The 24,125-nt window shown below is 47.1% G+C and overlaps 2 protein-coding genes across 4 annotated transcripts in view; one reads left to right on the top strand and one right to left on the bottom strand.

Annotated features, from left to right (window-relative positions):
* The window catches only part of NGEF (neuronal guanine nucleotide exchange factor), a 151,689-nt gene extending 147,489 nt beyond the window's left edge, over positions 1-4,200 (top strand). The window contains exons 15-16 of one of the 3 annotated variants that reach the window (XR_011973995.1): positions 1,710-1,834; positions 3,777-4,200. Coding sequence is in view for 1 of the 3 variants with exons in the window: in XM_072640532.1 (XP_072496633.1) it covers positions 1,710-1,732 (23 nt within the window). In the remaining 2 variants the exon portion in view is untranslated. Of the gene's footprint in view, positions 1-1,709 lie in introns of all 3 variants that reach the window. The other 2 variants (XR_011973994.1, XM_072640532.1) reach the window with 2 other exon arrangements.
* Positions 3,741-23,843, bottom strand: SNORC (secondary ossification center associated regulator of chondrocyte maturation). The gene is made up of 3 exons (XM_072640538.1): positions 20,518-23,843; positions 5,110-5,292; positions 3,741-3,882 (listed from the first exon to the last, which is right to left on the bottom strand). Exons 1-3 carry the CDS (start codon positions 20,591-20,593, stop codon positions 3,773-3,775), a joined length of 369 nt encoding a protein of 122 aa, XP_072496639.1. The 5' UTR covers positions 20,594-23,843; the 3' UTR covers positions 3,741-3,772.
* Between the last annotated feature and the right edge of the window lie 282 nt (positions 23,844-24,125).

The following is a 24,125-nucleotide window of genomic DNA, read 5'->3' as shown; positions in this document are numbered from 1 at the left end:
GCTTGTAGAAAAAGGGGCTTGGGAAGGTAGAGTGGGGAGAGTCAGGAGGCCACATGGCCTCCTTGTGATGCAATCTCCATCTGGGCCTTTTTCAGGGCATGAAAAAATGGGAAAGTAGCCTTGGAGAGCCAACTCAGTGGACAAAAGTCGGGTATGGTGTTGTTCTGCTGTTTTCATGTTGGCTTTATCCCAATTTGTTAATTCAATTAGATAATTTAAGTCTTCATCTCTTTAGGTCCTACTAGGTGCACTAGGCTGGGGGGGGGGGAGCGGAGAAGAGGCACAGATGGGAATCTGTCCCTGCCCTCCACCAACTTTCATTCTAGCAAGAGGGGGAGGTGCTGATCAGGACTGAATTCAGACAGATCCAATACCATAGAAGAGGAGACAGGGGCAGAGCGCCTGAGGGAAACTTTTTTAGGGAGGTTATGAGACTTTTGAGGGATGGGGAAGGCAATGGATTACAGCAGGCTTTCCGGAGGAGGAGGCCCCAGGGCTGAGCCTTCGGAAAGTGGAGGGAGGTCCTCCAAAAACTTGGGGAACCATTCCTTGTTCCTTGGAACTGGGCTGTAGAGGATATAAGGAGTGTTAAGTTGAAATAAGGTGGGAAAGTTGTGGAGGACTGTGTACTTTATCCAAAGGGAGCTTCGGGAGGTTTTGTTAGCTCCAAAGAGGTTTTGCCAATTTGGGTAGGAATGGGGGAGGGGCCTTTTGGCCCCTTAGCTTGATGGCTTCGGAATCTCTTGGGCATCCCTCTTTGTTGTTACCACGGGACCAGCCCCCTTTGAACCAATGCTTCTGCATTGAAACAAGAAGTTTCCCAGGTGAAACCCAGCTCAAGTCAAAGGCCAGATCTCCATGGGATTTGGTGGGGTCTGTGAGACCATGGGAGTTCCTTATTCTCAATAAGCACACTTTTTTCCCCCTCATTTTTCAGCCAAGAAGTGTGACAGTTTGCCAATGAAACTGAATTTTTAGTTTCACTGATTTGCCTTTTCTTCCTAACTTAGGCTTTGATTCCTTTGTGTAAACATTTTCACCTGTGGCCTGCCTTACAATCCGAAGAAACGTAATTTCAGAGATGCTGGCATCCCCAAATCTCTGCCTCCTGGAGTGCCACAATTAGAGAGTCATTCCTTTGGATAGTCAGGGCTCTGGCTTCTTTAGAGGTCCCTATGAAAACACAGCTATCAAACCTGGAAAGCCTTGGGGCCTCTGTCTGACATCAGAATTCTAAAGTCTGGTCCAGATTCTAACTTTTCTCATCACAGCTCACTGGAGCTGTGCCTTGGATGTGAAACTTTTGAGGGAAGGTTCTAAGACACAGCTGAAAGAACTCTGATTTTGAAGTCCAAGGATTTGGTGGAAAATTCTGGCTGTGCTGCTTACTACCTGTGTAATCTTGAGCAAGTGACCTCCCCTCTCAGGGCCTCAGTTTCCTCATCTGTAAAATGAAGGAGTTAGACCAGATGGCTGCTAAGGTGCTTCCAGCTCCAGATCTGTGACCTCATTAACTAATGCAGTCTATCTGCTATTTTAGAGGATCACAGATTCAGAGTCAAGAGGGACTTTAGAGGCCATCTTGTCCAAGCACCTCAATTTACAGATGAAGAAACAGGCCTAGAGAGTTGAAGTGACTTACTCAAGACTGAACTGGTTACATGTGGCTGAGTTGGGATTTGAATTCAGCTCTTCTGTGTCCAAACCAGGCTATTGTTTGCTCCTGAACTGAACGAAGGTGTTCCCAGCGCTTTTAAAAAAGCAGGCTACTTGTGGTAAATCAAGAAAACAACCCAATTTTGAAAAGCAAAAGCCTGTATTGAAGGTGTAATCGGTGAGTCACCCATATATCTGTGCCTCTTACAGTTTGCTTGCCTCCCTCCAGGACCCTCCTCTTATCACAGATTCAGGATTAGAATTTTGAAACGTAGCCCTGGGATAAGGACCAGCCACTGCAGAGACCTGAGACATCTGCGGATGGAATGGAATTTGGGCTCAGTCCCGGGAGACAAAGGGATATGGCAGAAGCAGCAAGGCAGGGAACCAGATATTACCTTTGGGGGCACTGAAGCTTCCTTTCCAAAGTGAACAAGGGAACAAGTGATCTCCAAGGACTCAGCTAGCTTTTATGTTCTTTTGATGGTAGATACCTCCCAGAATCATGGACTCTCAGAGTTGGTGGGGACCTATAGGGCCATCCAGCCCAGTCCATACCTGAACAAGAGCCCTTTACAACCTCCTCAACAAATCATCCCCAACTCTTGGCTTGAAGATCTCCAATGAGAGGGTTCTCACCTCCTCCAAGACAGCACTTTGGGATAGCAAGCCAAAATTAGAACTGGTGCTTGGGAAACGGGTCTGGCTGAAGTTGGACAGGTAATTAGGGTACAGTAAGCAGGGCTTCAACCCAAGGTGTTAAAATTTAGAGGTCACAGACAGTACTTAAGCTGCTGAAGAAATGTAGGAACAAATGAGTTTAAAACCTAGTTGGCAAGAATTGAAATCAATCAGTTAAAAAAAAAGCTATCGGAGTCAACCTGAATGAGGGTCTATTCTGGAAAACCTGCCCTGGTGGTCAAGATTATGAGTTATAGCTCTGCCTGTAGGAACTGGAGTGGAAGATGACCAGGGGTTCTTACCTTGGGGTCTGTGACATATCTTTAAAATGTTGTTCTGTCTTTCCATAGATTGGTCTCTTTTATCATCCTATGCATTTTAAAACAATGAGCTGAGAAGAGTCTGTCGACTGCCAAAGGAGTCTGGAATACCAGAAGGGCGAAACACTAACCCTCGGTTTAGACCAGGGATGGGGCACCTGTGGCCTCAAGGCCAGCCCTCTATCTAGGTCCTTAAGTGTAGCCCTTGGACTTCAGTCACATGTGGCCTCGAGGGCTGCAGGTTCCCCACCCCTGGTTTACACCACAGCTCCCAAAAAGGAGGTTTCCCTCTGTCCTCTTCACAGATTCCAGTCTCACAGGAGGGGCATGGCTGGCAAAACAGGACTTCCTTTTTGATGGGCCAGTTCAACAAGTATGTGCCAGCCTACATCACTGGGCTAAGGGGAGGCAGGAATAGGATTGTTAAGAATTGTCATACGCTCTACCTCACCTTTCTGTTCCCTTTTAAAAGGGGTTTTTTGGGGGAAATCTGAGGTTGTATTCTCTCAGCTGAGTGAAACAGGAACCAGGGTGCACTTTATGGGTAGCTGAAAAGAATTAAAGCCAGGCCTCTGCCTAGCTAACTGAAGCCCATCCTTTTGGCCCAGGGCTTCTTGACATGTTTTGTGTCCAGGACCCCGTGGGCAATCAGCTTAGTGAATAAGGTATTTAGATAATTGAAGGAAATACCAACTTTCACTTAGAGGTTGCTGAAAGATGTAATTTTCTTTCCCCATCCAAGTTCATGGACCCTTAAACTTTCCAGGTTAAGAACTCTTATTCTAGGCCAGAGACAAGAGGGGCTGAGAGTAAGAAATGCAACCCAACCACCAAAGGCTTGACTGTTCTGAGCTCCTACTTTATCCAAGGCAATCTTGAGGACCTCCAGCTGCTCCAGGGGCCAACCTCTCCCCACTGTGATTACTGGGATAGAAACATCAGGGCCAGCTGGGAGCAACTAAGAATCTTTGGGTCTTTCCCTATCTCAGGTTACAGGGGCAGCAGAGGAAGAGAAGAGAATGTCGAGGAGATGGTTGTACACAGAAGACTGGGTTGTGCCAAGTGAGCTTAGCCAGATCCAGATGGTAGGAAAAACAAGACCCTTTTTATTTCATTCAGGAAGTGGAGAATTTTCTCAGCGTGATGACGATCAAAGCCAGGACCACGGAGGTGCCCAGCAGGGCAGCGATCACAATGGCAGCAATGGCTCCGGGGCCCAAGGACCCTAGGGAAGGCAGATGGAGATGTGAGAGGCAGAGAACCCACAAAGCACAGAATTCAGACTAGACACTTGCAAGACCCAGAGGCCTGGTGTTTGAAGGGGGCCAGCACCATGACCCACAGAATCGCCAAGCTGGATGGGACCTTAAGAGGATCATCTGCCCCCATCCCTTACCAAATCAGGATTATCCTACATAACATCTTCACCAAGAGGTCACCCACAGCAAAATGAATGGGGGAAATTCTGACTGAGGCATGACACAAATGTTTGGTGTTTCTGTCACTCATTCATTCATTCATTCATTCATTCATTCAGCAATCATTCATGGAGTATTTGTTGTGTGTACAAGTCTACACTAGATGCTGTCTTCCTTGGTCTATATCTTTCTAAGACACTAGATTGAAAAGTTCATTTCATTTTGGTCAAGCAACTACCACTGGCCATCTCTCACAGTTCTGAGACAGAGGGAACTCCCTGGTTCATAGGAGCACAGGATCAGAGATGCGGACCTGGAAGGGCCTTAGGGGTTATCCAGTCTAACTTCCAAATTTGACAGATGTGGAAACTGAGACTCAGAATTGAACTGACTTGCCTAAGGTCCCACAGGTAGTAAGCATCAAAGGTAGAATATAAACTCAGATCCTCTGACTCGAATCTAGTAGATCCTTTGACTCAAGAGCTCAGTGTTTTCCCACTGTACCAGGCTGCTAGATTGGAAGCTCCATGAAGATAGCATTGTCTTCTGACAACAGTGTTTTATCTAGCTCTAGTACCTAGCTCAGCACTTTAGATGCCATCTAATAAATGTTTGTCGAATGAAGGAGGAGGCAGCTGGTTGCACTAGGAAAGTCTGGATTTGAAGTCAAAAGAGGTGAGTTTGAATCTTTGCCCTCCTGTGTCACCTTGGGCAAGTGACTTTCCCATTTGGGTCTCAGTTTCCTTATCTGTAGATTAGATCAAATGATCTCTGGAGTTGAACTTTGGCTCTGCAGCTGGCTGCCTCTGTGACCTCACATCTCCTCTGGCTCTAAAAATGGGATCTAATGAGTAAATGGGTCATGAGGAGCACTCTGGGGACAGCCTCAAACCTCCTTCCACAGACATTTCTTTCTCTCTAGGCAGGAGAGCATGTGTTGGGGGGGAGGTGTTGATTATTATGAAGGTCTGATAAGTCTCTCTTAGGTCCTCCCCACATCCAAGGGCCCCTGAAAGAATCAAGTCTTCCCATACCAGTCCCATCATCCAGCCGGTGCAGATGAGTAGTGTCCTCTGGCTCATACTCTAAGGTATAGAGGGGGAGGTCTGTGGCATCAGACGCATGGGTGTGGGTGGTGCTTTCAAAGGGGCCCACTCCCGACGGCAGCTCCCCTGGGTCATTCCACAAGGTAGGAACAGGGCCTTGGGGATACTCTGCTGGAAAACAAAACAAAGAGAGATGACAGGAGACAGCACAGGAACCACATCTGCACTAAGGTCAGGCATTGACCCCCACCCTCGACCCAAGGCCTAGTGAGATGCTGGAGGTGTCACTCATCGCCATCATCAGAAAGTCCACTCTTAAGGCTAGGAGGTTTATCAAGGCTAGGAGGTTAATCAACATAGGTTTGGCAAAAAGAAGACAGATACTGTGTAATCTATCACTACAGGTTACTAAGAATTTGCCACCTAGTGAATCCCTACCAAGACCCAAACACGTGGCCAGAATTATAGCCCAGAATGCTTGTTATCCTTCAAAAATTCTCAGGTGACAAATCCTCATGTTACAGGTACCAGTCCAGCCAATAAGTTTTTATTAAGAACCCACTGCTAGACTCAGTGCTGAGCAAATACAAAAAAAAGCCAAAAACAGTCCCTCCAGGAGCCCATGTTTTCATGGTGGAGACAATGTGCACACTACTACATACAAATAAGGCATAGAGAGGGAGACTTGGAGAGGATCTCAGAGGGAAGGCACTGACATGAAGGAGAAAGAGCCAGGCACCATGCAGTAGGCAGACTATGGCTAAGACTCAAGGAAGTCAAAGGCAGACCCCAGAAGAGCCTCGAGAGGCTCCAGTTTAGAACTGGACCATCTCCTAGACAAAATTGTACCCACCATTGCCTTGACATATCATTGATTCAGAAAAAACTGAAGAACAGCCACATTCAATGCTCATAAACTCCAAGCTGTCGTGAAAAACTATCGAAAGGTAGAGATCTGGAGGAAGAAACTGAAACCCTACGGGAGCAGGAAGTGGTCTGTGTCATCCTCAACACCCTGTCTGCTACTGGGTTTGGTCCAAGGACACTTTCAATGAGCTACAGAAGTTGGGCTTACATTCCAACACATTTAATCATCTATAAACATCTACAAATGTGGTTATTTTATCCACTTGTGGCACAACCTAACGCATGTTAAAATAAAGAATCGTAGCATTGCAAGCTATCTTAAGAAGGTTGGCATGAGATAATAATGATCGCTTGCATTTTTATGACTCATGAGGAAGTTTTTCATTAAGTCCAGCCCAAATATGCCTCTGCCACGCCCAGGCTGCTCCTGCTTCTTCCTCTGAGGCTGAACCAAGCAAAGTTAATCCCTTTTCCACACGGCAGTCCTTTAAACGGGTCAGACTATGTGCCCCCTGAGCCTTCTCTTTTCAGGCTAAACACCTTCATTTCATTCCACATGACTCTTGGGCGCATGACTTGAGATTCCCCGCCTGGCTGCCATCATCCAGCCTATGGACCTAAAGGTTCCTTGGATGGATTTCAAGGGGTGCATGACCTTGGATGGAAAAAAAAAATCATATTTTTCAATAGAATTGGTTTCCTTTGTATCTCTCTATTTTTTAATTCTATGCTTTGAAAAATATGATTCTAAGGAGTTGCCCAGGGGATTCACCAGGCTGTTGCCCAAGGAGTCCGTGACACAAATACAGTTAAGAACCATTGGACCCTAAGATCTCATTAGCTTCTTTGATCGCTATATCATGTACTGACTCCTACTGAATATGTTGATGTTCAGCTGTTTTTCAGTGGTGGCTGACTCTTTGTGACCCTTTTTGAGTTTTTTTGGCAAAGATACTGGAGGGGTTTTCACTTTCTTCTCCAACTCATTTTACAGATGAACAAATTAGGGCAAACAGGGTTAAGTGACTTGCCTAAGGCCACACAGCTAGTAAATGTCTGAGGTTAAATTTGAATTCAGATCTTCCTTATTCCAGGCCTGGAGTTCTGTGCACTATGGTGCCACCTGACTTTCCCTCTTATTGAACCAAATGTGTCTCCAAAATCCCTGGATCTTTTTCAAACTGTTTCTTCCATCTTATATTTGGGAAGCTGATTTTTTTGGATCCCAAGTGTAAGATGTTACATTTGTCCCAATTTGATGTCATCTTAGTGAGATCCAGAAAGATCAAGAATGGGTCACGTCTGTCATTCAACACGACACATTTCTTTCCAAGGCTGCTCCTGCCATGCTTTTATTCAAATAATTGATAAAAGCAGCACAGGGTCAAGGACATATTTCCTGGGTCCCTCTACTAGAGACATCCTTCCCTTCTGACATCAATATTTATTAATGACCAATCTCTGGGTTCAGTCATTCAACCATTTCCAAAACTCCCCACCAGGGTCTTGGTCCAGAGCTTTAGAAGTTAGGGTAGATTGAGAGAGGGTAGACAGATTTTAGCTAATCTTTAGCTAATCTGTTAATTATCTGAATAACACCACCACTTGACCAACCTACTCTGTGCCAGACCCTGTCCTGGATGCAAGTAATACAAAGACAGAAGGGAGATGAGCCCTGCCCTCGAGAAGTTTAACTGTGGCCAGACAATGAACATTTCTTTTTGATGGATACAAAAACATTTCTAGACCTTTACTGTTGTCTTATGCCTGATTCGCTGCCGTGTACTCTGATCTAGCAATGCTGGCCTCCTGGATGGTTAGCGAACATCTCTTAAGTGCCAGGCACTGATAATGGACAGGGAGGGAATAAGGAAAGACTTCTGGTAGGAGGTGGCGTTTGGGCTGAGCCTCAGTGGACGAGCAGCAGGAGTCAGGGAGGAGGGAGACAGAGAAAGACTCTCTGTTAAACAGCAGAGACAGCAGGCTGTGCCTGGAGACCTCTGAGGTTCCTTCCAGCTCACAGTCGATCCTAAGATCAAAGCCCTCTCCCAGGTACCGGACTCTTCCCAGGCCCCTACTCGGAGCCTGGCCGGTTGGGGTGTTTGCCCAGGGAGGAGCCGCCTGTCGGGGTCTATCAATGCTTCTGTTGTGTGACTGGGACGGCGAAAATGGGAGACATTCCACAAGTCCCCACTGAAACCACGGGGAGTGTCACCCAAGGATGGAAAATCCTTGTGTATTCCAGGCCAAAGACCCCGGCACCCAAACATCTGGCTGGGTCTGGGGCCCTGAGAGGGGCGGGACGTAAGCTTGGACATTGAGGGCCCCCTCCTGCTCTAAGAGCTGGGACTCAAAACTAGACAAACTTCCAGGTGCTCCCTTGGAGATTTTGTGATTTTATGAATCTTCCTATGGGGGGAGGGTGGAAATGTTGGGGAAAAAAGGCTGTGTTAACCATCCTGAGTTATCTGTCCCTAGGCTAGCAGTGAGGACTGTCCCATGGTAACAATTCTTCTGTTCAAAGAAATTGGAGAACTAGAAACAGTCACCATCTGCTCACTCTTTGGATCAGGATATAATGGAAGATTACAGCCGACCTCCTGGTCCAACCCTCCCATTTTACAGATATGGAAACCCAGGCCCCAAACTTCTCAGCGGATCATAGACTTTAGGCTGGAAGGGCCCTCTGAGACCTAGTCCAACCCCTTTTATGGACCAAAAAAACTAAGACTCAGAGAGAAGTGACCTGCCCAAGGCCACAGAAGTAGTAAGTGGCAGAGGTGGCATTACAATCCAGGTCTCCTGCCTCCAAGCACTCCAGCACTCCTTCCATTGTGTCACTAGCCACCTCTTTTCTGAGCCTCAGTTTCTCCTTTTTGCTGTTGGTCATATTTGTCATCTCTATGATGGGTATAATATGTTGATGTCAGCCCACCTAACAGTGCATCATCAATGGGAAGGGGTGATCTGAGGGTGAGGTTGGAAGTGAAAGGGACCTTGTTGTCCTGGAGTGGGTGCAGGGATAGAGGGAAGTGGGGGCAGCAAAGAGGTTAAATATAGGGTCCAAACACAAACATTTGGTCGAGGGAAAGGAGCGCCAGCATCTTTCCAGCTGTCCCCTCCTTGGACCAATATTTACCCCCTCCCGCAACCACCTGGCCCAGAGGGGGCAGCCCAGGGGACAGCGGTCCCTGGCTTGGTCCCTAGCACACAGTCCTCTGCGAGGACTTCGGATCTGGGGAGGGCCATGGGAAGGAGGAAGGGGTGCCTTCCCAGCTGTTGGGGCTGGAGAACACCTCTGGCTCCCCCATGCTCCCAGTCCCTGGCTGTCAGGCCCCCCTCTGAATGGGGTTCAGGGAATTTGCAGCAGTGCGCACCTATGAGGTTCTTTCTTACCATGTGCTCACACGCTGGGAGATGCAAAGAAAGGCTAAAGCAGTGCCTGCACTTCAGGTGTTAATTCCACACATCGCTGTGAACATACAAGATGGAAGAGACAACAGAGGGAAGGCAATGGCAGCTGGGAATCACAGGGAGGTGAGAATGAGCCTGGGAAGGGCCTCCTGCAGGGGAAGCCAGGAGCTCAGAACCCAGAAGCAGAAGGAAGGGTCTTGTCTTGTGCTTGGTGCCTTTGGGGTGGGGAGTTGGGGCTGAAGCAGGGAAGGGATGGACAGAGAGACAGCACCTCCCCAACCCCGCAGCCTCCCAGGCAGGGAGAAGCCAAGCCAGGGCAGCCTTTCCACTCAGGCAAGTGAGTGATGTCTCAAAGCCTTCAGTGGGGCCTGAGGCCTAGAGAATAGGGTTGGTAGGCAGACCCAAGGATTGGCCCAGTGTCTTATCTTCAATTAAAAACGCAATGGCACAGTTTCTTTTGGCCCTAGAGGCGACCCCAGGACAACCCAGGTAACTAACATCCACAAGGGCCATCTGTCTTGGCATGAATGCCTCTAGAGGGGAGGCCCTGTACCCCAGGAGCCCAGGAGTTCACTGGTACTGCGAAGAGGGTTAGGGAAAGCCTCCTCATCAAGCTTCCACCTCCTTGCTTTGAGACATGGGTACAGAGTACCTGGGTGCAAATCCTGCTGGTCATTTACTATATGTGTGATTGCCAGTATGACTTAACCTCTTAGGGCCTCAGTTTCCTCATCTGTAAAACAAAGAGTTGGATTCAATGGGCTCTATACTTCTGCACTGGTCATCCCAAAGGCCTGCTATGACTGCTGTGCCCCTTCCTTCTTCAGGAGTGTGGCGCAGGCACCCCCTGAAGCCCTGCCCCTAGCTGCTGGGGCATCTCTACCTCCCTTGTATTTGCAGCTTCTTTGATTCCAAAAGGGCCTTATCATTGTTTTTTAACCTCGGGTCAGTATTACTGGACCAGTCTAGCCTAGCCTTGGTTCACAATAATAGGAGACTAGAAATATAGATCAGTCACTATCTATGTTCTTCCTCTTGGATTTTGGTCTCTGTAAGGTCTGAGGCTTTTCCCCACACCTTTGATATCTTCTCCCCAGAACCTTGCACAGTGGCCAGTATACAGCAGGCACTCAACATGTGCTTTATTGAGAATATGAACATTGCGAAATTATAAAGAACAAGGTTGGCCCCAAAGAAGTGAGAAGGCGCTTTCCCAAACTTCCTTATTTGTGGCATGTGCACGTGTGTGTATGCATGTGTGCCCAGCTGTGTGTGCATTTGTGTGCACATGCGAGCCTGTGTGTGATCCTCATAGGTGTGGAACATTGGCTAATTAGGTTTAATGCATTTTTTTCTCTTTTTTCTTTGGGAGATAGCATGTAGAGGGTTACTGAGGGTCATACCAAACACAAGATATCTACAAAATCTTTTTAAAAGAAACACTGATTTTAGCTCTAACTCCAGAGCCCTGTACAGCCTCCCCCCATTGTTCTCACTTAGCTGACCTCCAAAATGTAAGGATCATGGGCTCACTGATGCCACATGAAGCTGCCTGCTCCAGTTTTCAGGCTGCTGGCATTTCAAATCTGGGGCTGTCAGGGAGTTGGGGAGGTGCCTACCCTGTGTCATCAGGGGGAATTGGACCATATTCTCCAGGTGGCCATGAGCCTAGATTCAAAGTTTGCAGAGATTGGAGAGTCTGACAAAGGAACTATCATAAAAACTAAGAAAGGAAAAAACCCTCTGGACTGAAAGAAGGATGGAGGACAAAACGAGGATTTGATTTATTCAGGCCTGCCCTGCAGGAAGGTGTGACTCTGCCCTTGTGTGTACACTGGCAGGCAATGCCAAGGGCCTGGGAGGGAGTGGCTGCCGCTCTGGTCCAGGGAGGTCAGGCTGAGCCCACCTTACGGAACAGGGAGGACTCTGGCACGCATCTCATCCCCTGCCTCCTGGACAAGCAGGCCTTTGGAGATGGGCTCCATCCAGGCACCAGCCAGTGGTTTAATTTTATCTCACGGCTCTTCATAGGAGACAGGGCCTGAGTGTATTCCATAGGAATGCTTGGCCAGAACATCCCTCTAGTCACTGAAAATAAACAAACAGCCCCATCCTTGGGCTTCATTCACCAGCCCCAGACAGAGAGACAGATTCACTGCTCCCTCATCACCATCCCAGCAAGGGCCAGGCCAACCCACCAGGATAGGCTGGTCTTCATCTCCCCTCAGCACCACAAGAGCAGAAGGCTGGCCAGTCTGAGGACACAGCTGTGGCCAGCCCGGGCCTGTACAAGCCGAGACTTCTTCGGAGGCCAGTGAGGGATGTGGGGAAGAGAATGATGGCTCTCAAAATGCTACAGAGGCTTCGGGAGGGTTTGCTTCTCTGGGGTTGACTCACCATGACCCTGTGAGGGGCTGTCTGGTGTCCCACCCCAGGACTCGAAACTTGAAAGCCCTCCCTGGGGCCCTCATTGGGGGATTGCTTCACTGACAGCCAGTCACTCCCCATGTCACTATCTCTTAAGATCACAGATGAAGGGAGCAGAGAGGTCATACTCAACACTCCCATTTTACATAAGAGTAAACTGAGGCTCAGAGGTTAGATTTAGAGTTGGAAGGGAGCTTGGACCAACCCTCTCATTTTATAGACAAGTGACTCGCCCAAAACCACAACGATGGTTATGTGGCAGAAGCTGGGTTTGAAACCAGAGCACTGCTTTTTCCAGTATGCTACACTGTCCCTTTCTGTAATCTCGACACCACACTAAGGACCCAATCGCATTTCCCCCTGCTCCCTTTGCTCCAGTCAGACCAGGATCCACAAAGACAATTATTTCTCTCGTGCTCTAGGCAACAGCTTCATCCCTCTCTGCCTCAGTTTCCTCCTCCGTAAAATGATGGGGTTGGCCTAGGGCAAGCTACATCTCAGGTTCTGGGACTAGTGGACAGCAAGGTAGGAATTAGTGTTAGGGAGTTAGGAAGACCTGGGTTCCAACCCCACCTGACCTGACAGGTTGTGTGACCTTAAACAAGTAGTTTCACAACTCTGGGCCTCAGTTTATTTATCTGTAAAATGGACAACAGCTGCACTACCTACCTCATGGACTGTTCTTACAAGGATGATTGTCCCCTCCCCATCGTACCTCCCCTCTGCACCATGCCCCTCAGCAAACACTGCCTGGTCCCTAGGCTGCTCCAGATGCATTTGTCCTCTCTCTACCTAGATTGTCAGTTAGTTCCTCCAGGACAGGGCTTGTGTCATACTTTTCTGCACCATAGAAACAGACTGAGGGCAGGAAGGGACCTCCTGGGACATCTAGACCAACTCCTTCATTCTCCAAAGAAGGAGGGGGAACGGATCAGCCCAGGATCACAGAGGTGGGATTAGAACCCAGGTCTTCCTGATTCCTTCCATCTGCTGCCTCCTTAGTCCCAGCACTACTTTGCCAAACTCAAGAGTTAGAGCTGGGAGGGGCCTTCCATGGACAGCCAACATGGTTAAGTGACTTCTATGCCTCCCCTGTGGCTGTCCCTCCCAGTGAGCTGAAATGTTGCCCTGAGCCCCACTTCAGGGTGCTGGGTAGAGATGCCCCGTTTTCCATGGCTGGGCCCCTCTCATGGGCACCTCAGAAGTAATCAGGGGCAGAGGGAGGAAAACCTCAGAAACTTCTCTGCAGGGTCTCAAAAGGACCAAACCCCAGAGTTTCAGCCCTTGTGCAAAGGCATGAGGCTGCAGAGAGAGGTCAGTCTGTTACTGTTACTGATACAGAAGCCTGTTACAACTCTGCTAAGGAGGCAGAGAAGGTCTCTGACTCTGGTTTCCTCTTTCTAGCTTTGTTCTTGGCCTTTGGGCCTCTGGCCAGACACAGAATCGTTGGGAAAATGATAAATACATTTTAATTAGGACAGTGATAAGCTGGAGTCTGTTCTGGGAGGAGTGAAAGCAGGATGTGCCCGGACAGAAAACTGGGAGACGTCAGCTATCTCCAAGTGTGTGCAGGGCTGGTCATCCATGGGGCGACTGCAGTCAGGTCATGGTCCTTGAGGGTGCAGAGGAGCAAAGGTAGCATTTTTCACTGCCTTTCAGAGCAATACTTTACCATCGCTCTTATTCCATTTTGTTTAGAATATGACAAAGTCAACTTGTATTCCCTGTGCGTTAGCTGATGGAGGAAAGAGAGGAGGTGGCTACAAAGGGCTTGGGATGTGGGAAGCCAGCTTAGGACTCACACTTTGCTCCCAACCAACCACAGACTGTAGAATACACAGATAATTAATCAGGGACTAGTTATTCCATTCCAATTGCATCCTACCCTATTACTTCTTCCTACTCTATCCAGGGACCAAAAAACAAACCAAAAACCCAGATTATTGAATGTTGTCCTAGAGGATACTGGGAAAATGTCCACTTGTGAACCAGTAACTGAGTGCAAAGGGGAAACTAAAATAAACCTAATAGGGAGATATGTAAATCTTTATTCCTGTATTTAAAAGATTAACTACCACATAAGGACAAGAAGGGGGAGGTATGATCTATCCTTCTGAAAAAAAAGATTTGGGGATCTGAGTGGACCACAAACTTAAAGTGTCCACAGTGTGTCACGACAGCCCAATTACTCCTGTCTTCTCAGTCTACGGTTATTTTCAAGGTCACTCCCCATCCAAAGCACTGGGCTAAGTTCTGAGTAAACGTGACGTTTTAATTACAGCTAAGAATCTATTGGAGGCTCTGCTTTGAGGTCAGGTTTATGAGGATCAGTTGAAGAAATGGGACATCTTGTAAGAAGACTTTCTGAGCGGGTGGAAGGGAGGGAACAGGAGTTCTGTCTTCAAGCATTAAGGACCTCTCACATGGGAGAGGGGTTAGCTTTGTTATGATTGCCAAAGGTCAGATTTAGATTGGAGGTCAAGTAAAACTACCTAACCATGAGGCTGCCCTGGTGGCAGCCAGGTTGCCGAGGAGGTTGTGAGCTCTTCTAGCAGTTTTCGAGCAGATGTTGGACAACCCCTGGTCTGAGTCGTTGTAGGGGGATCCTTACTCAGGTGTGGGCTACAGTAGCCACAGCTCAGGGCCCTCCCAGAGCTAGAGCAGGGGAAGCCAGAAGGACCACCCAAGTTCATTCCCTAATATGGCCATGCCTGGCTTCCTCACTCCCATAGCCCCAACTCCTCCCGCGTGTGCCGGTTATTTTTGGGGAGCAAGGACCAAGTGAACTCGGGAGGTGAGGAGGAGGCTGTCTGGCCCCAGGTGGGCGAACGGCCAGGGCAGGGATGAAAGCGCCCTTCATGGCTGGTACAAAGGACCCTCTGTGAGGCCCAAGTGTGAAGGGGCATGGAGCACCGTGGTCAGGCTGAACGTTAAACAAACTTGTTTACCGAAAGAAAAAGGGTTGGGTGTGCATGTGTGTTCTGTGCGCCCCCCCTAAACTCCCCCCCAATACCCCCCCAGAAGCCAGAGGAATGCCACCAGTTCCTCACTCGCTCTGGCTGGCTTGGATCAGTGTGAGGTAAGGCACAAAATTTCCTTCTTTGGCCCATGAAGCCCAGATCCTGCTGCCGCAAAGGGCCCAGGGCACCATCGCCCTTGTCCTCACCTGCCCTGAGCTCTCTCCTCCCCCATCTCCCTGTCACCCTCCAACTCAGGAAGGAGAGAGTGCCCATTGTGGCCCTGACCCCCAGCCCACCTCCAAGTCCTCAGGGCCTCCAGGCCTTACCACCCACCCTGGGCCTTTTCCATTAGAGAACTAGGCCTGTCTGGACTTTCTCTTTGTGCTCCCAGGGCTGAGCTCAGGACTGAACTCCTAGCAAGAGCTTAATATTGGCTTGTTCAATCATTCATAAGCCACACTGACAACCCCTTCTCAGAAGAATGTCAATAAAGGCATAAAAAATACACAGCATTAGCGAGGAAGCCAATCGCAGTAAAACAACTACACAACTATAAAAAGAAAGCAATTTCTCTGACCCTAAGTTAACAGCTCCTGAGCTAGCCCATCCTCCTCACTTTGCAGGTGAAGAAAATGAGACCCAGAACAGCAAAGTCACTCACCCCAAGTCTGCCAGGGAGCTGGGATGGGAACCTACATTTTCTGATTCTAAATTCAGCTCTCTGTCCATTGAAAGGGTCCAGGAGGATAATATCAAAATTCATCTGGAACAACAAAAGGTCCAGAATATCAAGGGAATAAAATGCTAGGGAAGGTAGCCTAGCCTTACCAGATCTTAAATTGTATTATAAAGCAGCAATCATCAAAACTACTTGGTACTGGCTAAGAAACAGAGGGGTGACCAGTGGAATAGGTTAGGCACTCAAGACACAGTAGTTAATGAATATAGCAACTGTCTGATAAACCCAAGGACCCCAGCTTCTGGGATAAGAACTCACTGTTTGACACAAATTGCTGGGAAAACTGGATAACAGTATGGCATAAACTGGGCATAGTCCAATGCCTGACATTGTACACAAGAATAAAGTCCAAATGGATACATGATCTAGGTATAAAGATTGATACTATAAACAAATTAGGGGAGCAAGGAATAGTGTATTTGTCAGATGTATGGAGAATGGAGAAATTTTTGACCAAACATGAGATTGAGAACATTATGCAGTGCAAAATGGATAATTTTGATTACATTAAATTGAAAAGTTTTTGCACAAACAAACCCAATGCAACCAAATTAGGAGGGAAGCAGAAAACTGGGAAAGAATTTTTGCAAGTAGTGTCTGTGATAAAGACCTCATTTCTAAAATATATAGAAAACTGAGTCAAATGTACAAGAATACAAGTCATTCCCTAATTGATAAATGGTCACAGGATATGAACAGGCAGTTTTCAGAGGAAGAAATTAAAGCTATCTACAGTCATATGAAAAAATGCTCTATATATCACTATTGATTAGAGAGATGCAAATCAAAACAGCTCTGAGGTATCACATCACACCTATCAGATTGGCTAACATTACAAAACAGGAAGATGATAAATGCTGGAGAAGATACCGGGGCATTGGAACACTAATTCATTGTTGGTGGAGCTGTGAGCTGATCCAACCATTCTGGAGAGCGATTTGGAACTATGTCCAAAGGGCTACAAAAATGTGCATACCCTTTGACCCAGCAATACTGCTTCTAGGGCTGTATCCCAAAGTGATCATGTATAGAAAAAGGACCTACATGTGAAAAAATATTTACAGCATCTCTTTTTGTGGTGGCCAAGAACTGGAAATTAAGGGGATGCCCCTCAACTGGGGAATGGATGAACAAGTTGTGGTATATGAATGTAATGGAATACTATTGTGCTATGAGAAATCATGAACAGGAAGACTTCAGAGAGGCCTGGAAGGACCTATATGAACTGATGCTGAATGAAAGGAGCAGAACCAGGAGAACTCTGTACACAGCAACAACCACAGTGTGTGAGGAATTTTTCTGGTAGACTTCCCAATGGACTCTTAAGGCAAAATACCTTTCACATCCAGAGAAAGAACTGTGGAATTGGATTGCAGAATGAAGCAGATCGTTTTCTTGTTATGATTTTTTTAAATGGTTTCTCCCATTCATTTTAATTCTTCTATGTAACATGACAAAGATGAAAATGTATTTAATAAGAATGTATGCGTAGAACCTATATAAGATTGCACACTGTCTCAGGAAGGGAGGGGGGAGGGAAAGGGGAAGGAGGAGAGAGAGGGGAAAAGGAGGGGGAGGGAGGGGAAAAAAATCTAAGATATATGGAAGTGATTGTAGAAAACTGAAAACAAATTAATGAATTAAAAAAAAAGAAAGAAAGCAAGCAGCAGCAGCAGTGTAAGCCAGGGCTCTTTGTGCACCTCCAGCTATACAGAAAGAAGGAGAGACCTACAATTTCTCAGCTGTCTACCTAGGAAGCAGTCACAAGGATCTATGGATGTTTTTGTGAAGACGGCCGTGGACCCAGATTCTCCAGTGATCACTGACCCTGGATAGCCCAGTGGAAAGACAGGGTCTAGATAGCCTCTCAAAAACAATTCCTTCACTTGGCTTTGTCCAGAATGTCATGTGAACACCAAAGCAGAGCCACAAATCTCACGACCCTTGGCCCCACAATGTGGGCTCATTCCATCAGCAATGCTAGGGCCTGGCTGGGTGACTTCAGTTAGAGGTCCAGGCCAGAATAGCCCAGGAACGATCAAAGCCTGAGCTGTACCCAGGAGAAGAAGGAGAAACCTGGGAGTACTTCTTGGGTCAAGGGAGCTCAATATGGAGAAGGAACCCTTGAATGCTCTGCTGGCTAAACCTGCCTGGGCAAGTGGCTTCCCCTGGGGGACCTCCAGTGCCTCATCTGGTCACGTGTGCCTGGGGCTTGCTCAGTCACCTGGGATTTAAGCCCTGGATCATGTACTTTTCTTTCTGGGTATTCCACTGATAGATGCCCTCAACCCTGGTCAACCATCTGTCACATGGGCATCACCGGTCAGGCCAAATCTATTCCTGCCTCTGGAAAAATAACCCAAAGTATACGCTGTAAGAAAGAAGATCAACAGGGCATCACAGAAAGAAAGCAGCCCATAGAAATAAGGACACCCACCTTTACCTCTTAATAAGACATAGATTATTTATATAGGTGAGGCGAGTGAAGGTGAGAGGGCGAGATCACAAGGGCCAGAGCTGGTCTCAAAAGCAGGAAGACCTGGGGGTCCCGTTCCCCTCTCACACCTGCTGACTCGGTCACTGTCGATGCCATAGAAAACCCCCTAATGGTGCAGAAAGTGCCACCTTGCACAGACTCAGGGAGTTTTCTTCACTTGGAAGGCTTATGTACTAATGAAATCACATGAACAGCCCCCATTCCCACACACAAAAATAGCAGTGTGCCCTAGTAGTTGAAGGGTGAGCCCCTTCAGATTCAAATCAGAAAGGCTGGTCACATGACTGATTTGGAATTAGGAAGATCTGAGTTCAGATCCTGCCCTAGACATCTTACTAGCCACGCGAGCCTCAGCCTCAGTGCTCTGACTTGCAACATGGAGGTGGGTGTTACTAGTAAGCAGCCTCTCAGGGTTGTTGTCAGAAATGAAAGAGACAAGTTATGGAAAGCCCTTTGCAAATTGCAGTGTTTTACAAAAGTGAGATGTTGTTATTAATAATAAGACTGCCAACCTGTGGCAGTAGTTTTCCAACCAAAAATTCCTCAAGCCAGTGAAATCACAGGCCTGGAAATACCAGAAAACCCCAAACAATAAAACAGACAGCACTTAGAAGGCTGTGCTATAACAACAGTCAGAGGGGATGTTTACTAACGCTTTAACACTGGCAAAGGGTGGCCCAGCCTCCCTGTAGAGGCAGGGGAATATGACTACCGAACATTATCCAAGTTCACCAATATGTGGGTTTCTTTTGGTAAACTTTCCCTCTCCCCCCCCAGTTTTTCATTCTAGCTTATAAGAGCTTGCTCTCTGGTAGGGGGAGAGAGGTGGGACATGTTGCAAAACGTGACATCAAAATAAAAGATGTTAACCACATTTATTTTTAAGAATGAGCAAAGTGCTGCATAGGAGTCATCTCATTCGAGCCTCACAAAAACTCTGGGAGGTGAATGCTCTAAGTTTTGTTTTACAGATGAGGAAACAGGCTGAGGAAAGTGATTTGATAATGCTGACCCACAGGCACACCTGTCCTCAGCCACACACACTGGATGGCTTGGCTAGTGGTACTTTGTCCCCACTTTGGTCCTAACTGTGACTAAAGAAAATAGTGCTGGGCAATGTTGGAGTAGCTGTCCCAGAGTAAGCAGACATGCACTTAACTGATAGGAGTCACAGCAACAGCTTTTTGCTCTGGTCCCCTTGGGGCCTTGGGACCTAGGCTCAAAGCCCGGGTGCATGACCTTGGGCAAACTAATTGTCCTTTCTGGGTTTCATCAACTCTACCATGAGGTAGCTCCAGTAGGTTGTCTCTAGGGTTCCTTCCAGCTCTGCCTTTTTTTTACTTACTTAGGGTTTTCACAAAGAAAGGTGTTCCCAGTGAAATGCTAAGATTGTCACGCGGTGGTGTTGAGGACACCACCGGCAATGACTATCAACCAACCAGTACTGACATGTCACAGTGCTTTATAGAGATGGGCCCAAATTCACACCCCCTCCTCCCCCAGAGGTCTGGGTCCTATTTTCCAGAATAGATCAGCGATAGAAGAGACCAAGAGGGAAACACCACTTGTGAGTATACATATTATATGTACATATGTATACATATATGTATACACACACACACGTTTTTATAAGAAGGACAAACTCAGACAAAAGTTAAGTACTGCATGTACGTGAAAGCTGACTAATACGAGTCATTATGTTTAAACAACACTTCTGTTCTTCTCAGGTCTTTCCAAAGGCTAAGGTGAACACCTATAAAAATTAAAAGCACATTTTCTCACCATCTCATTGATGGTCTTGTAACACAGGGTCAGATCATGTACTTTCTGTGAAGTACATGAAATTCCTATGTAGCCTTCCTTCAGTAAATCTTTGATCTGTTCCTGCCTAGCAAGTTGCCCACCATCCTCAACATCTAGAGTGCTTCGGTGACTGATTCAGCATCTGAGATTGGAACCAGGTGTCCATAAACGCATCACCCCCTCCCATGTTATCACTACTCCTCCTTCCAGCCGGCTGAGAGCAACAGGGCAAGGCCAGACCTCTACTGCCAACAGGCTTCCTATGACTACCCAGAGTCACACATGGGCCATTCACCTCTCTCTCTGCAGCTGTTTTTCATTCCCTGAAATAATAATAAAAATGGCAGCTAGCGTTCACAAAGCACTTTAACACATGTAAAGCACTTTACGTAGCTTATCTCTATGGCTATGGTGATAGCACTAACTGACGGGATTCCCAGAGGCCTGGCAAGGATAGAATAGTCAACAAACACATTAGGAGAAGCTGGTAGTTCCCCGCAAAGAAGTTTTTGCTCAACTTTCCCAGAGAACTGCCCTGAGCTGAGATATTCTGGTCCATTCCTATACTTCATAACATCACTGAAGTTTCCAATAATCTTCAATTTGAGGGCCAAGAGAAAAACGGCTCCTGGAGGATTGACTGTCCCTTGGAGGACAGTAAAAGACTGGAAATCAAAGTTCATTCTTACCTGTAAGAACAGCAGGGACAAAGGCTCCTGACAGTAGGAAGAGGACCAGGCAGGCGATTCTGGAACGAGCCGCCATCCTTCTGCAGGAGACAGCTCTGACTTAGACTTCAGGGCAGGGGGAAGAAAGTGTCAGGAAGCTCGAAGTTTGCCTCAATGCCAACCCTGTCCTATTGGCTCGCAAATCCCTTCCTCAGAGAACATACATGCGCACGCGCACACACAAACACACACACCACAGACACCCTGAACAGACCAGCTCACTGACTGACTTACCAAGAAAACCAGCCTTCTTGGAGCCAGGGAGTAGGCTCCACCCTTGGGAGAGTAAGAGGGGAGGGGAAAATGAGCACGATCCCTAAGCTTCATGTCAGTTTAGTTATTTTGATGAAAGACTCTCACAAAGTGATCAGGCAGCTTGGGGGAAGTCCTAGGCTCTGAGGAAAAGGGGTGGGGTGGGGGGGGAAGAGAACCACCTCTATTCCTCTGTCTCCAGGTAGGGTCCTTGCCAATCCGATCCAAGAGAAAAGAACCTTTGACTTTCCCCATCCCTTTGGTCACATCACAGAACCTGCCCAAGGAGGCAATAAGATGCAAACGACCAAGAATTGGACCAATGCCCTGGGCTAAAAATCCTAGCTTTGGTGATTCATGGGTGTGTGATCTTCGCAGAGTTTATCCTGCTTCCTTCTGTATAAAATATAGGAATCTGGAGCAGTCTCTAGGATGTCTTTTTTCCTCCGACAAGCATTTCTTTATTCCATCACCACTATCCATTGGTTCTAGATGTTAAGCTAGAAGGGGCCTCAGAACTCAACTCTCTCCTTTTACAGATGGATGCCCAGAAAAGGGAAAGGATTTGATCGTGGTCACACAGGTGTAGCATAACTCAGCACTCCACGGTGACATACCAACACCCCCTGACATTCTCATACCAAAATCGAGTAAGATGTCAGCGAACCAGGGAAGCAATGGTAAAAACCAACTTGTTTCAATCCTTCCAGAGGTCTGCCCCCTGAGCATTCAGGCTGAAAAGCTGAGACGGGAATGAGAAGGTCAGTTTCATCAGACTTGCCACCTCTGGAGGAGAGATCAAAGCCAAGGGGGAGGAACAAGCATGCAGGAAGACAGGAACATTAGCAGCTGATGGGAAAGGAGAGTTTCTTGGACATCAGAAGCACACGACGATTCTGGAGATGGGATGAGAATATTCCTGGCTGCCCTGACTTCTCTGCATCATCTTTCAGAAACACTGGGCAGAGCTGCTAACACCAGAACATGGGGCTGACATCCTGAACCCTTTCTTGCCCTGGTTGCTTCCTGTTGATGCTGACCACAATCTAGAGGTGACACCCTGGTCTCTGTTTTTCTACACATAGTTCCAGATAAAGCCTTCATATTTCTTAAAAAGATCTCTATCTCCCAACAAAAATAGGTCGCACTTTCCAAGCCAAATCTTAGGCAGCTGTTGGATAGGAGGAGTGAGCTTGGAAATCCTTACCAACTCATTGACGAAAAAACAGAAATAAGTCTTCCATCTTGTCAGAACAAAGAGAAAGCTCCCAATCCTGCACCACTTATGAACTCACTAATTTCACAATTCAGGAACTGCTGGAGAACAACTGTCTCCCACAGCCAGATCCTAAGCTGGATCACCTTCTAGCACTCCTTTCCCAGTGACAAATGTTAGCATTTCTATAAAATCACATCCATGATGAACACACATCATCTCCTCTGAGCTGTAATTTTCAATTTCCTTTGGGTAAACGATTGAGTTTTCTTTCATTCCTCTCCATATATTCCCCTTTCTAATCCAATTGCTGCTACTCTCAACCTTTGATATGTAGCATTGATTTATGCATGAAAGACAATTTGGCTTTCTGAATAAAGACTTGGCCCGTAAATCAGGAAGACCCACCTGCTATCTCCAGCTTGTGTGACTCTGGATTAAGCTACACAGAAGGTGCTACCTACACTGGTAGAAAGGCCTTTCCCCATCCAGAAGTTCCCCACACCAGTAAAATCACAAGTCCATATTGTTTTCCCAGCACTTCAAGACTTACTGTCCACCAGGTACTTGCTGAGTTAAACTGAACTGAATCAGAGGTGCATACAGACCTAGGGCTTCCATGCAAATGAATCAGTCTCATCTTAATGTCAGAAAAAAAAAATCCTTGACAATTTCCTGCTAATGGATTTATTTTCCCTAAATTTTCTAATAATGCAACATTCCTTAGCTTTTCCAAGCCTCTGATTCCTTAAGCAACCTGGTTCCAGCAGAGGCAGAGTGATGAGTGTCTTGGACCTTGCACTGCTTTGCCTACTACTCACAAATGGCATCCGTAACCCTGGACACAAGGACTACAAGGTGGAGACAGGGGAGGGGAGGGGATGAGCACTTATGCAGTGTCTACCCTATACCGGGCACTATGCTAAGCACCTTACAAACATTATGTCACTTGGTCTTTACAACAGCATTTCCACCTTAAGAGGTGAGGAAACTGACTGAGGCAAAGGTTAAAGGACACCCAAAGTCACACAGTCAATGTGTTTGAGGTTAGATTTGAACTCAGGTCTCCTGACTCCAGGCCCAGTATTCTACCACACCACTGAGAGAGCATCACAGATGCAGTGCAAATCCATCAATGCTATTGGAGAATGGCAGGCAGCCCTTGATAGTGGGTCAGCAGCGCCATCGCTACCAAAGAGAGCAGGGTATATTACCCTGATGCTGTGGCTCAGCAGCCTGGGTCAATCACAGATAACACAACACAAGCTTGGCTTAAAATTTCTACTGTCATCCCAGCTTCAAATGAAAAGGGCAGGGTTATGACTCAGTTGAGATACTCTTACCCCTTGGTGCATTCCAAGGGGAACGATTTCTTTTTCAATATTTAGGAGTGATTGGGGAGTGCTGGCCAAGGACTAACTGCTTCTGCCACTGGGCTGGGGCTGTCCCACCCTTTGGGGAGACCCTCTGGCCAGCACGGTGATTTCCACCAATGGCATCTGTAGCACATACTGACTTTGTTCAATCCTTGAGAAGCCCATGGGCCTTCACCGCTTCTGCCAAGAGATAATCAACTTGAGGTCCCAAACTTAGGAAGTGACATCAACCCCACTGCTAAGTGTTTAAGACATCTGAAAACTGCACCCCATCCCTGAATCCCCAACTAAATCTCATCTTTTTGTTCTTACTCACTGCACCTAGAATGAGTAAGTCTGCTCATTCCTTTTGGACCAAACTTGAAGACTCCTGGGGGAACATATCTCTAGAAACACGCTGCGGCTCGAGGGGAGCAGAGCCCGTCTCACTACAGATTCCACACACAGTGGGTTTTGTACTTTTATTAACTCAACAGCAGAGAGGCGCTTTGTACAAAAATAAATATGTCCATTTCTCACCAGGTTAGAATACATTGCAAGGTAGGTCAAACTCGATGCATAAATTAACAATGATTTCCTTGAAATGAAAACAAATTGTAAAAACAACCCTGAAACATCCCTAACTGTACTGAAGTAGAAAACTCATTTAGCTTACAGTGAATGAAGGTCCTTGATTGGACTGTGAGCAGAGTAAACTCATTCCCACCCATCTTCTGATCGTCTTC

The sequence above is a fragment of the Notamacropus eugenii genome, chromosome 2 (genome assembly GCF_028372415.1).
Source record: "Notamacropus eugenii isolate mMacEug1 chromosome 2, mMacEug1.pri_v2, whole genome shotgun sequence".
In the NCBI taxonomy this organism is placed as follows: domain Eukaryota; kingdom Metazoa; phylum Chordata; class Mammalia; order Diprotodontia; family Macropodidae; genus Notamacropus; species Notamacropus eugenii.
Note: the sequence above shows the minus strand (reverse complement) of the source record. Positions and strands in the feature narration are given on the sequence as shown.

Excerpts from the sequence above, each read along its gene's own strand:
- SNORC (XM_072640538.1), bottom strand. The coding sequence starts at position 20,593 with ATGGCGGCTCGTTCCAGAATCGCCTGCCTGGTCCTCTTCCTACTGTCA. Across the intron at positions 5,293-20,517 it reads TGTCCCTGCTGTTCTTACAG|CAGAGTATCCCCAAGGCCCT; the intron begins GTAAGAATGAAC and ends TTTGTTTTCCAG. Across the intron at positions 3,883-5,109 it reads CCGGCTGGATGATGGGACTG|GGTCCTTGGGCCCCGGAGCC; the intron begins GTATGGGAAGAC and ends TGCCTTCCCTAG.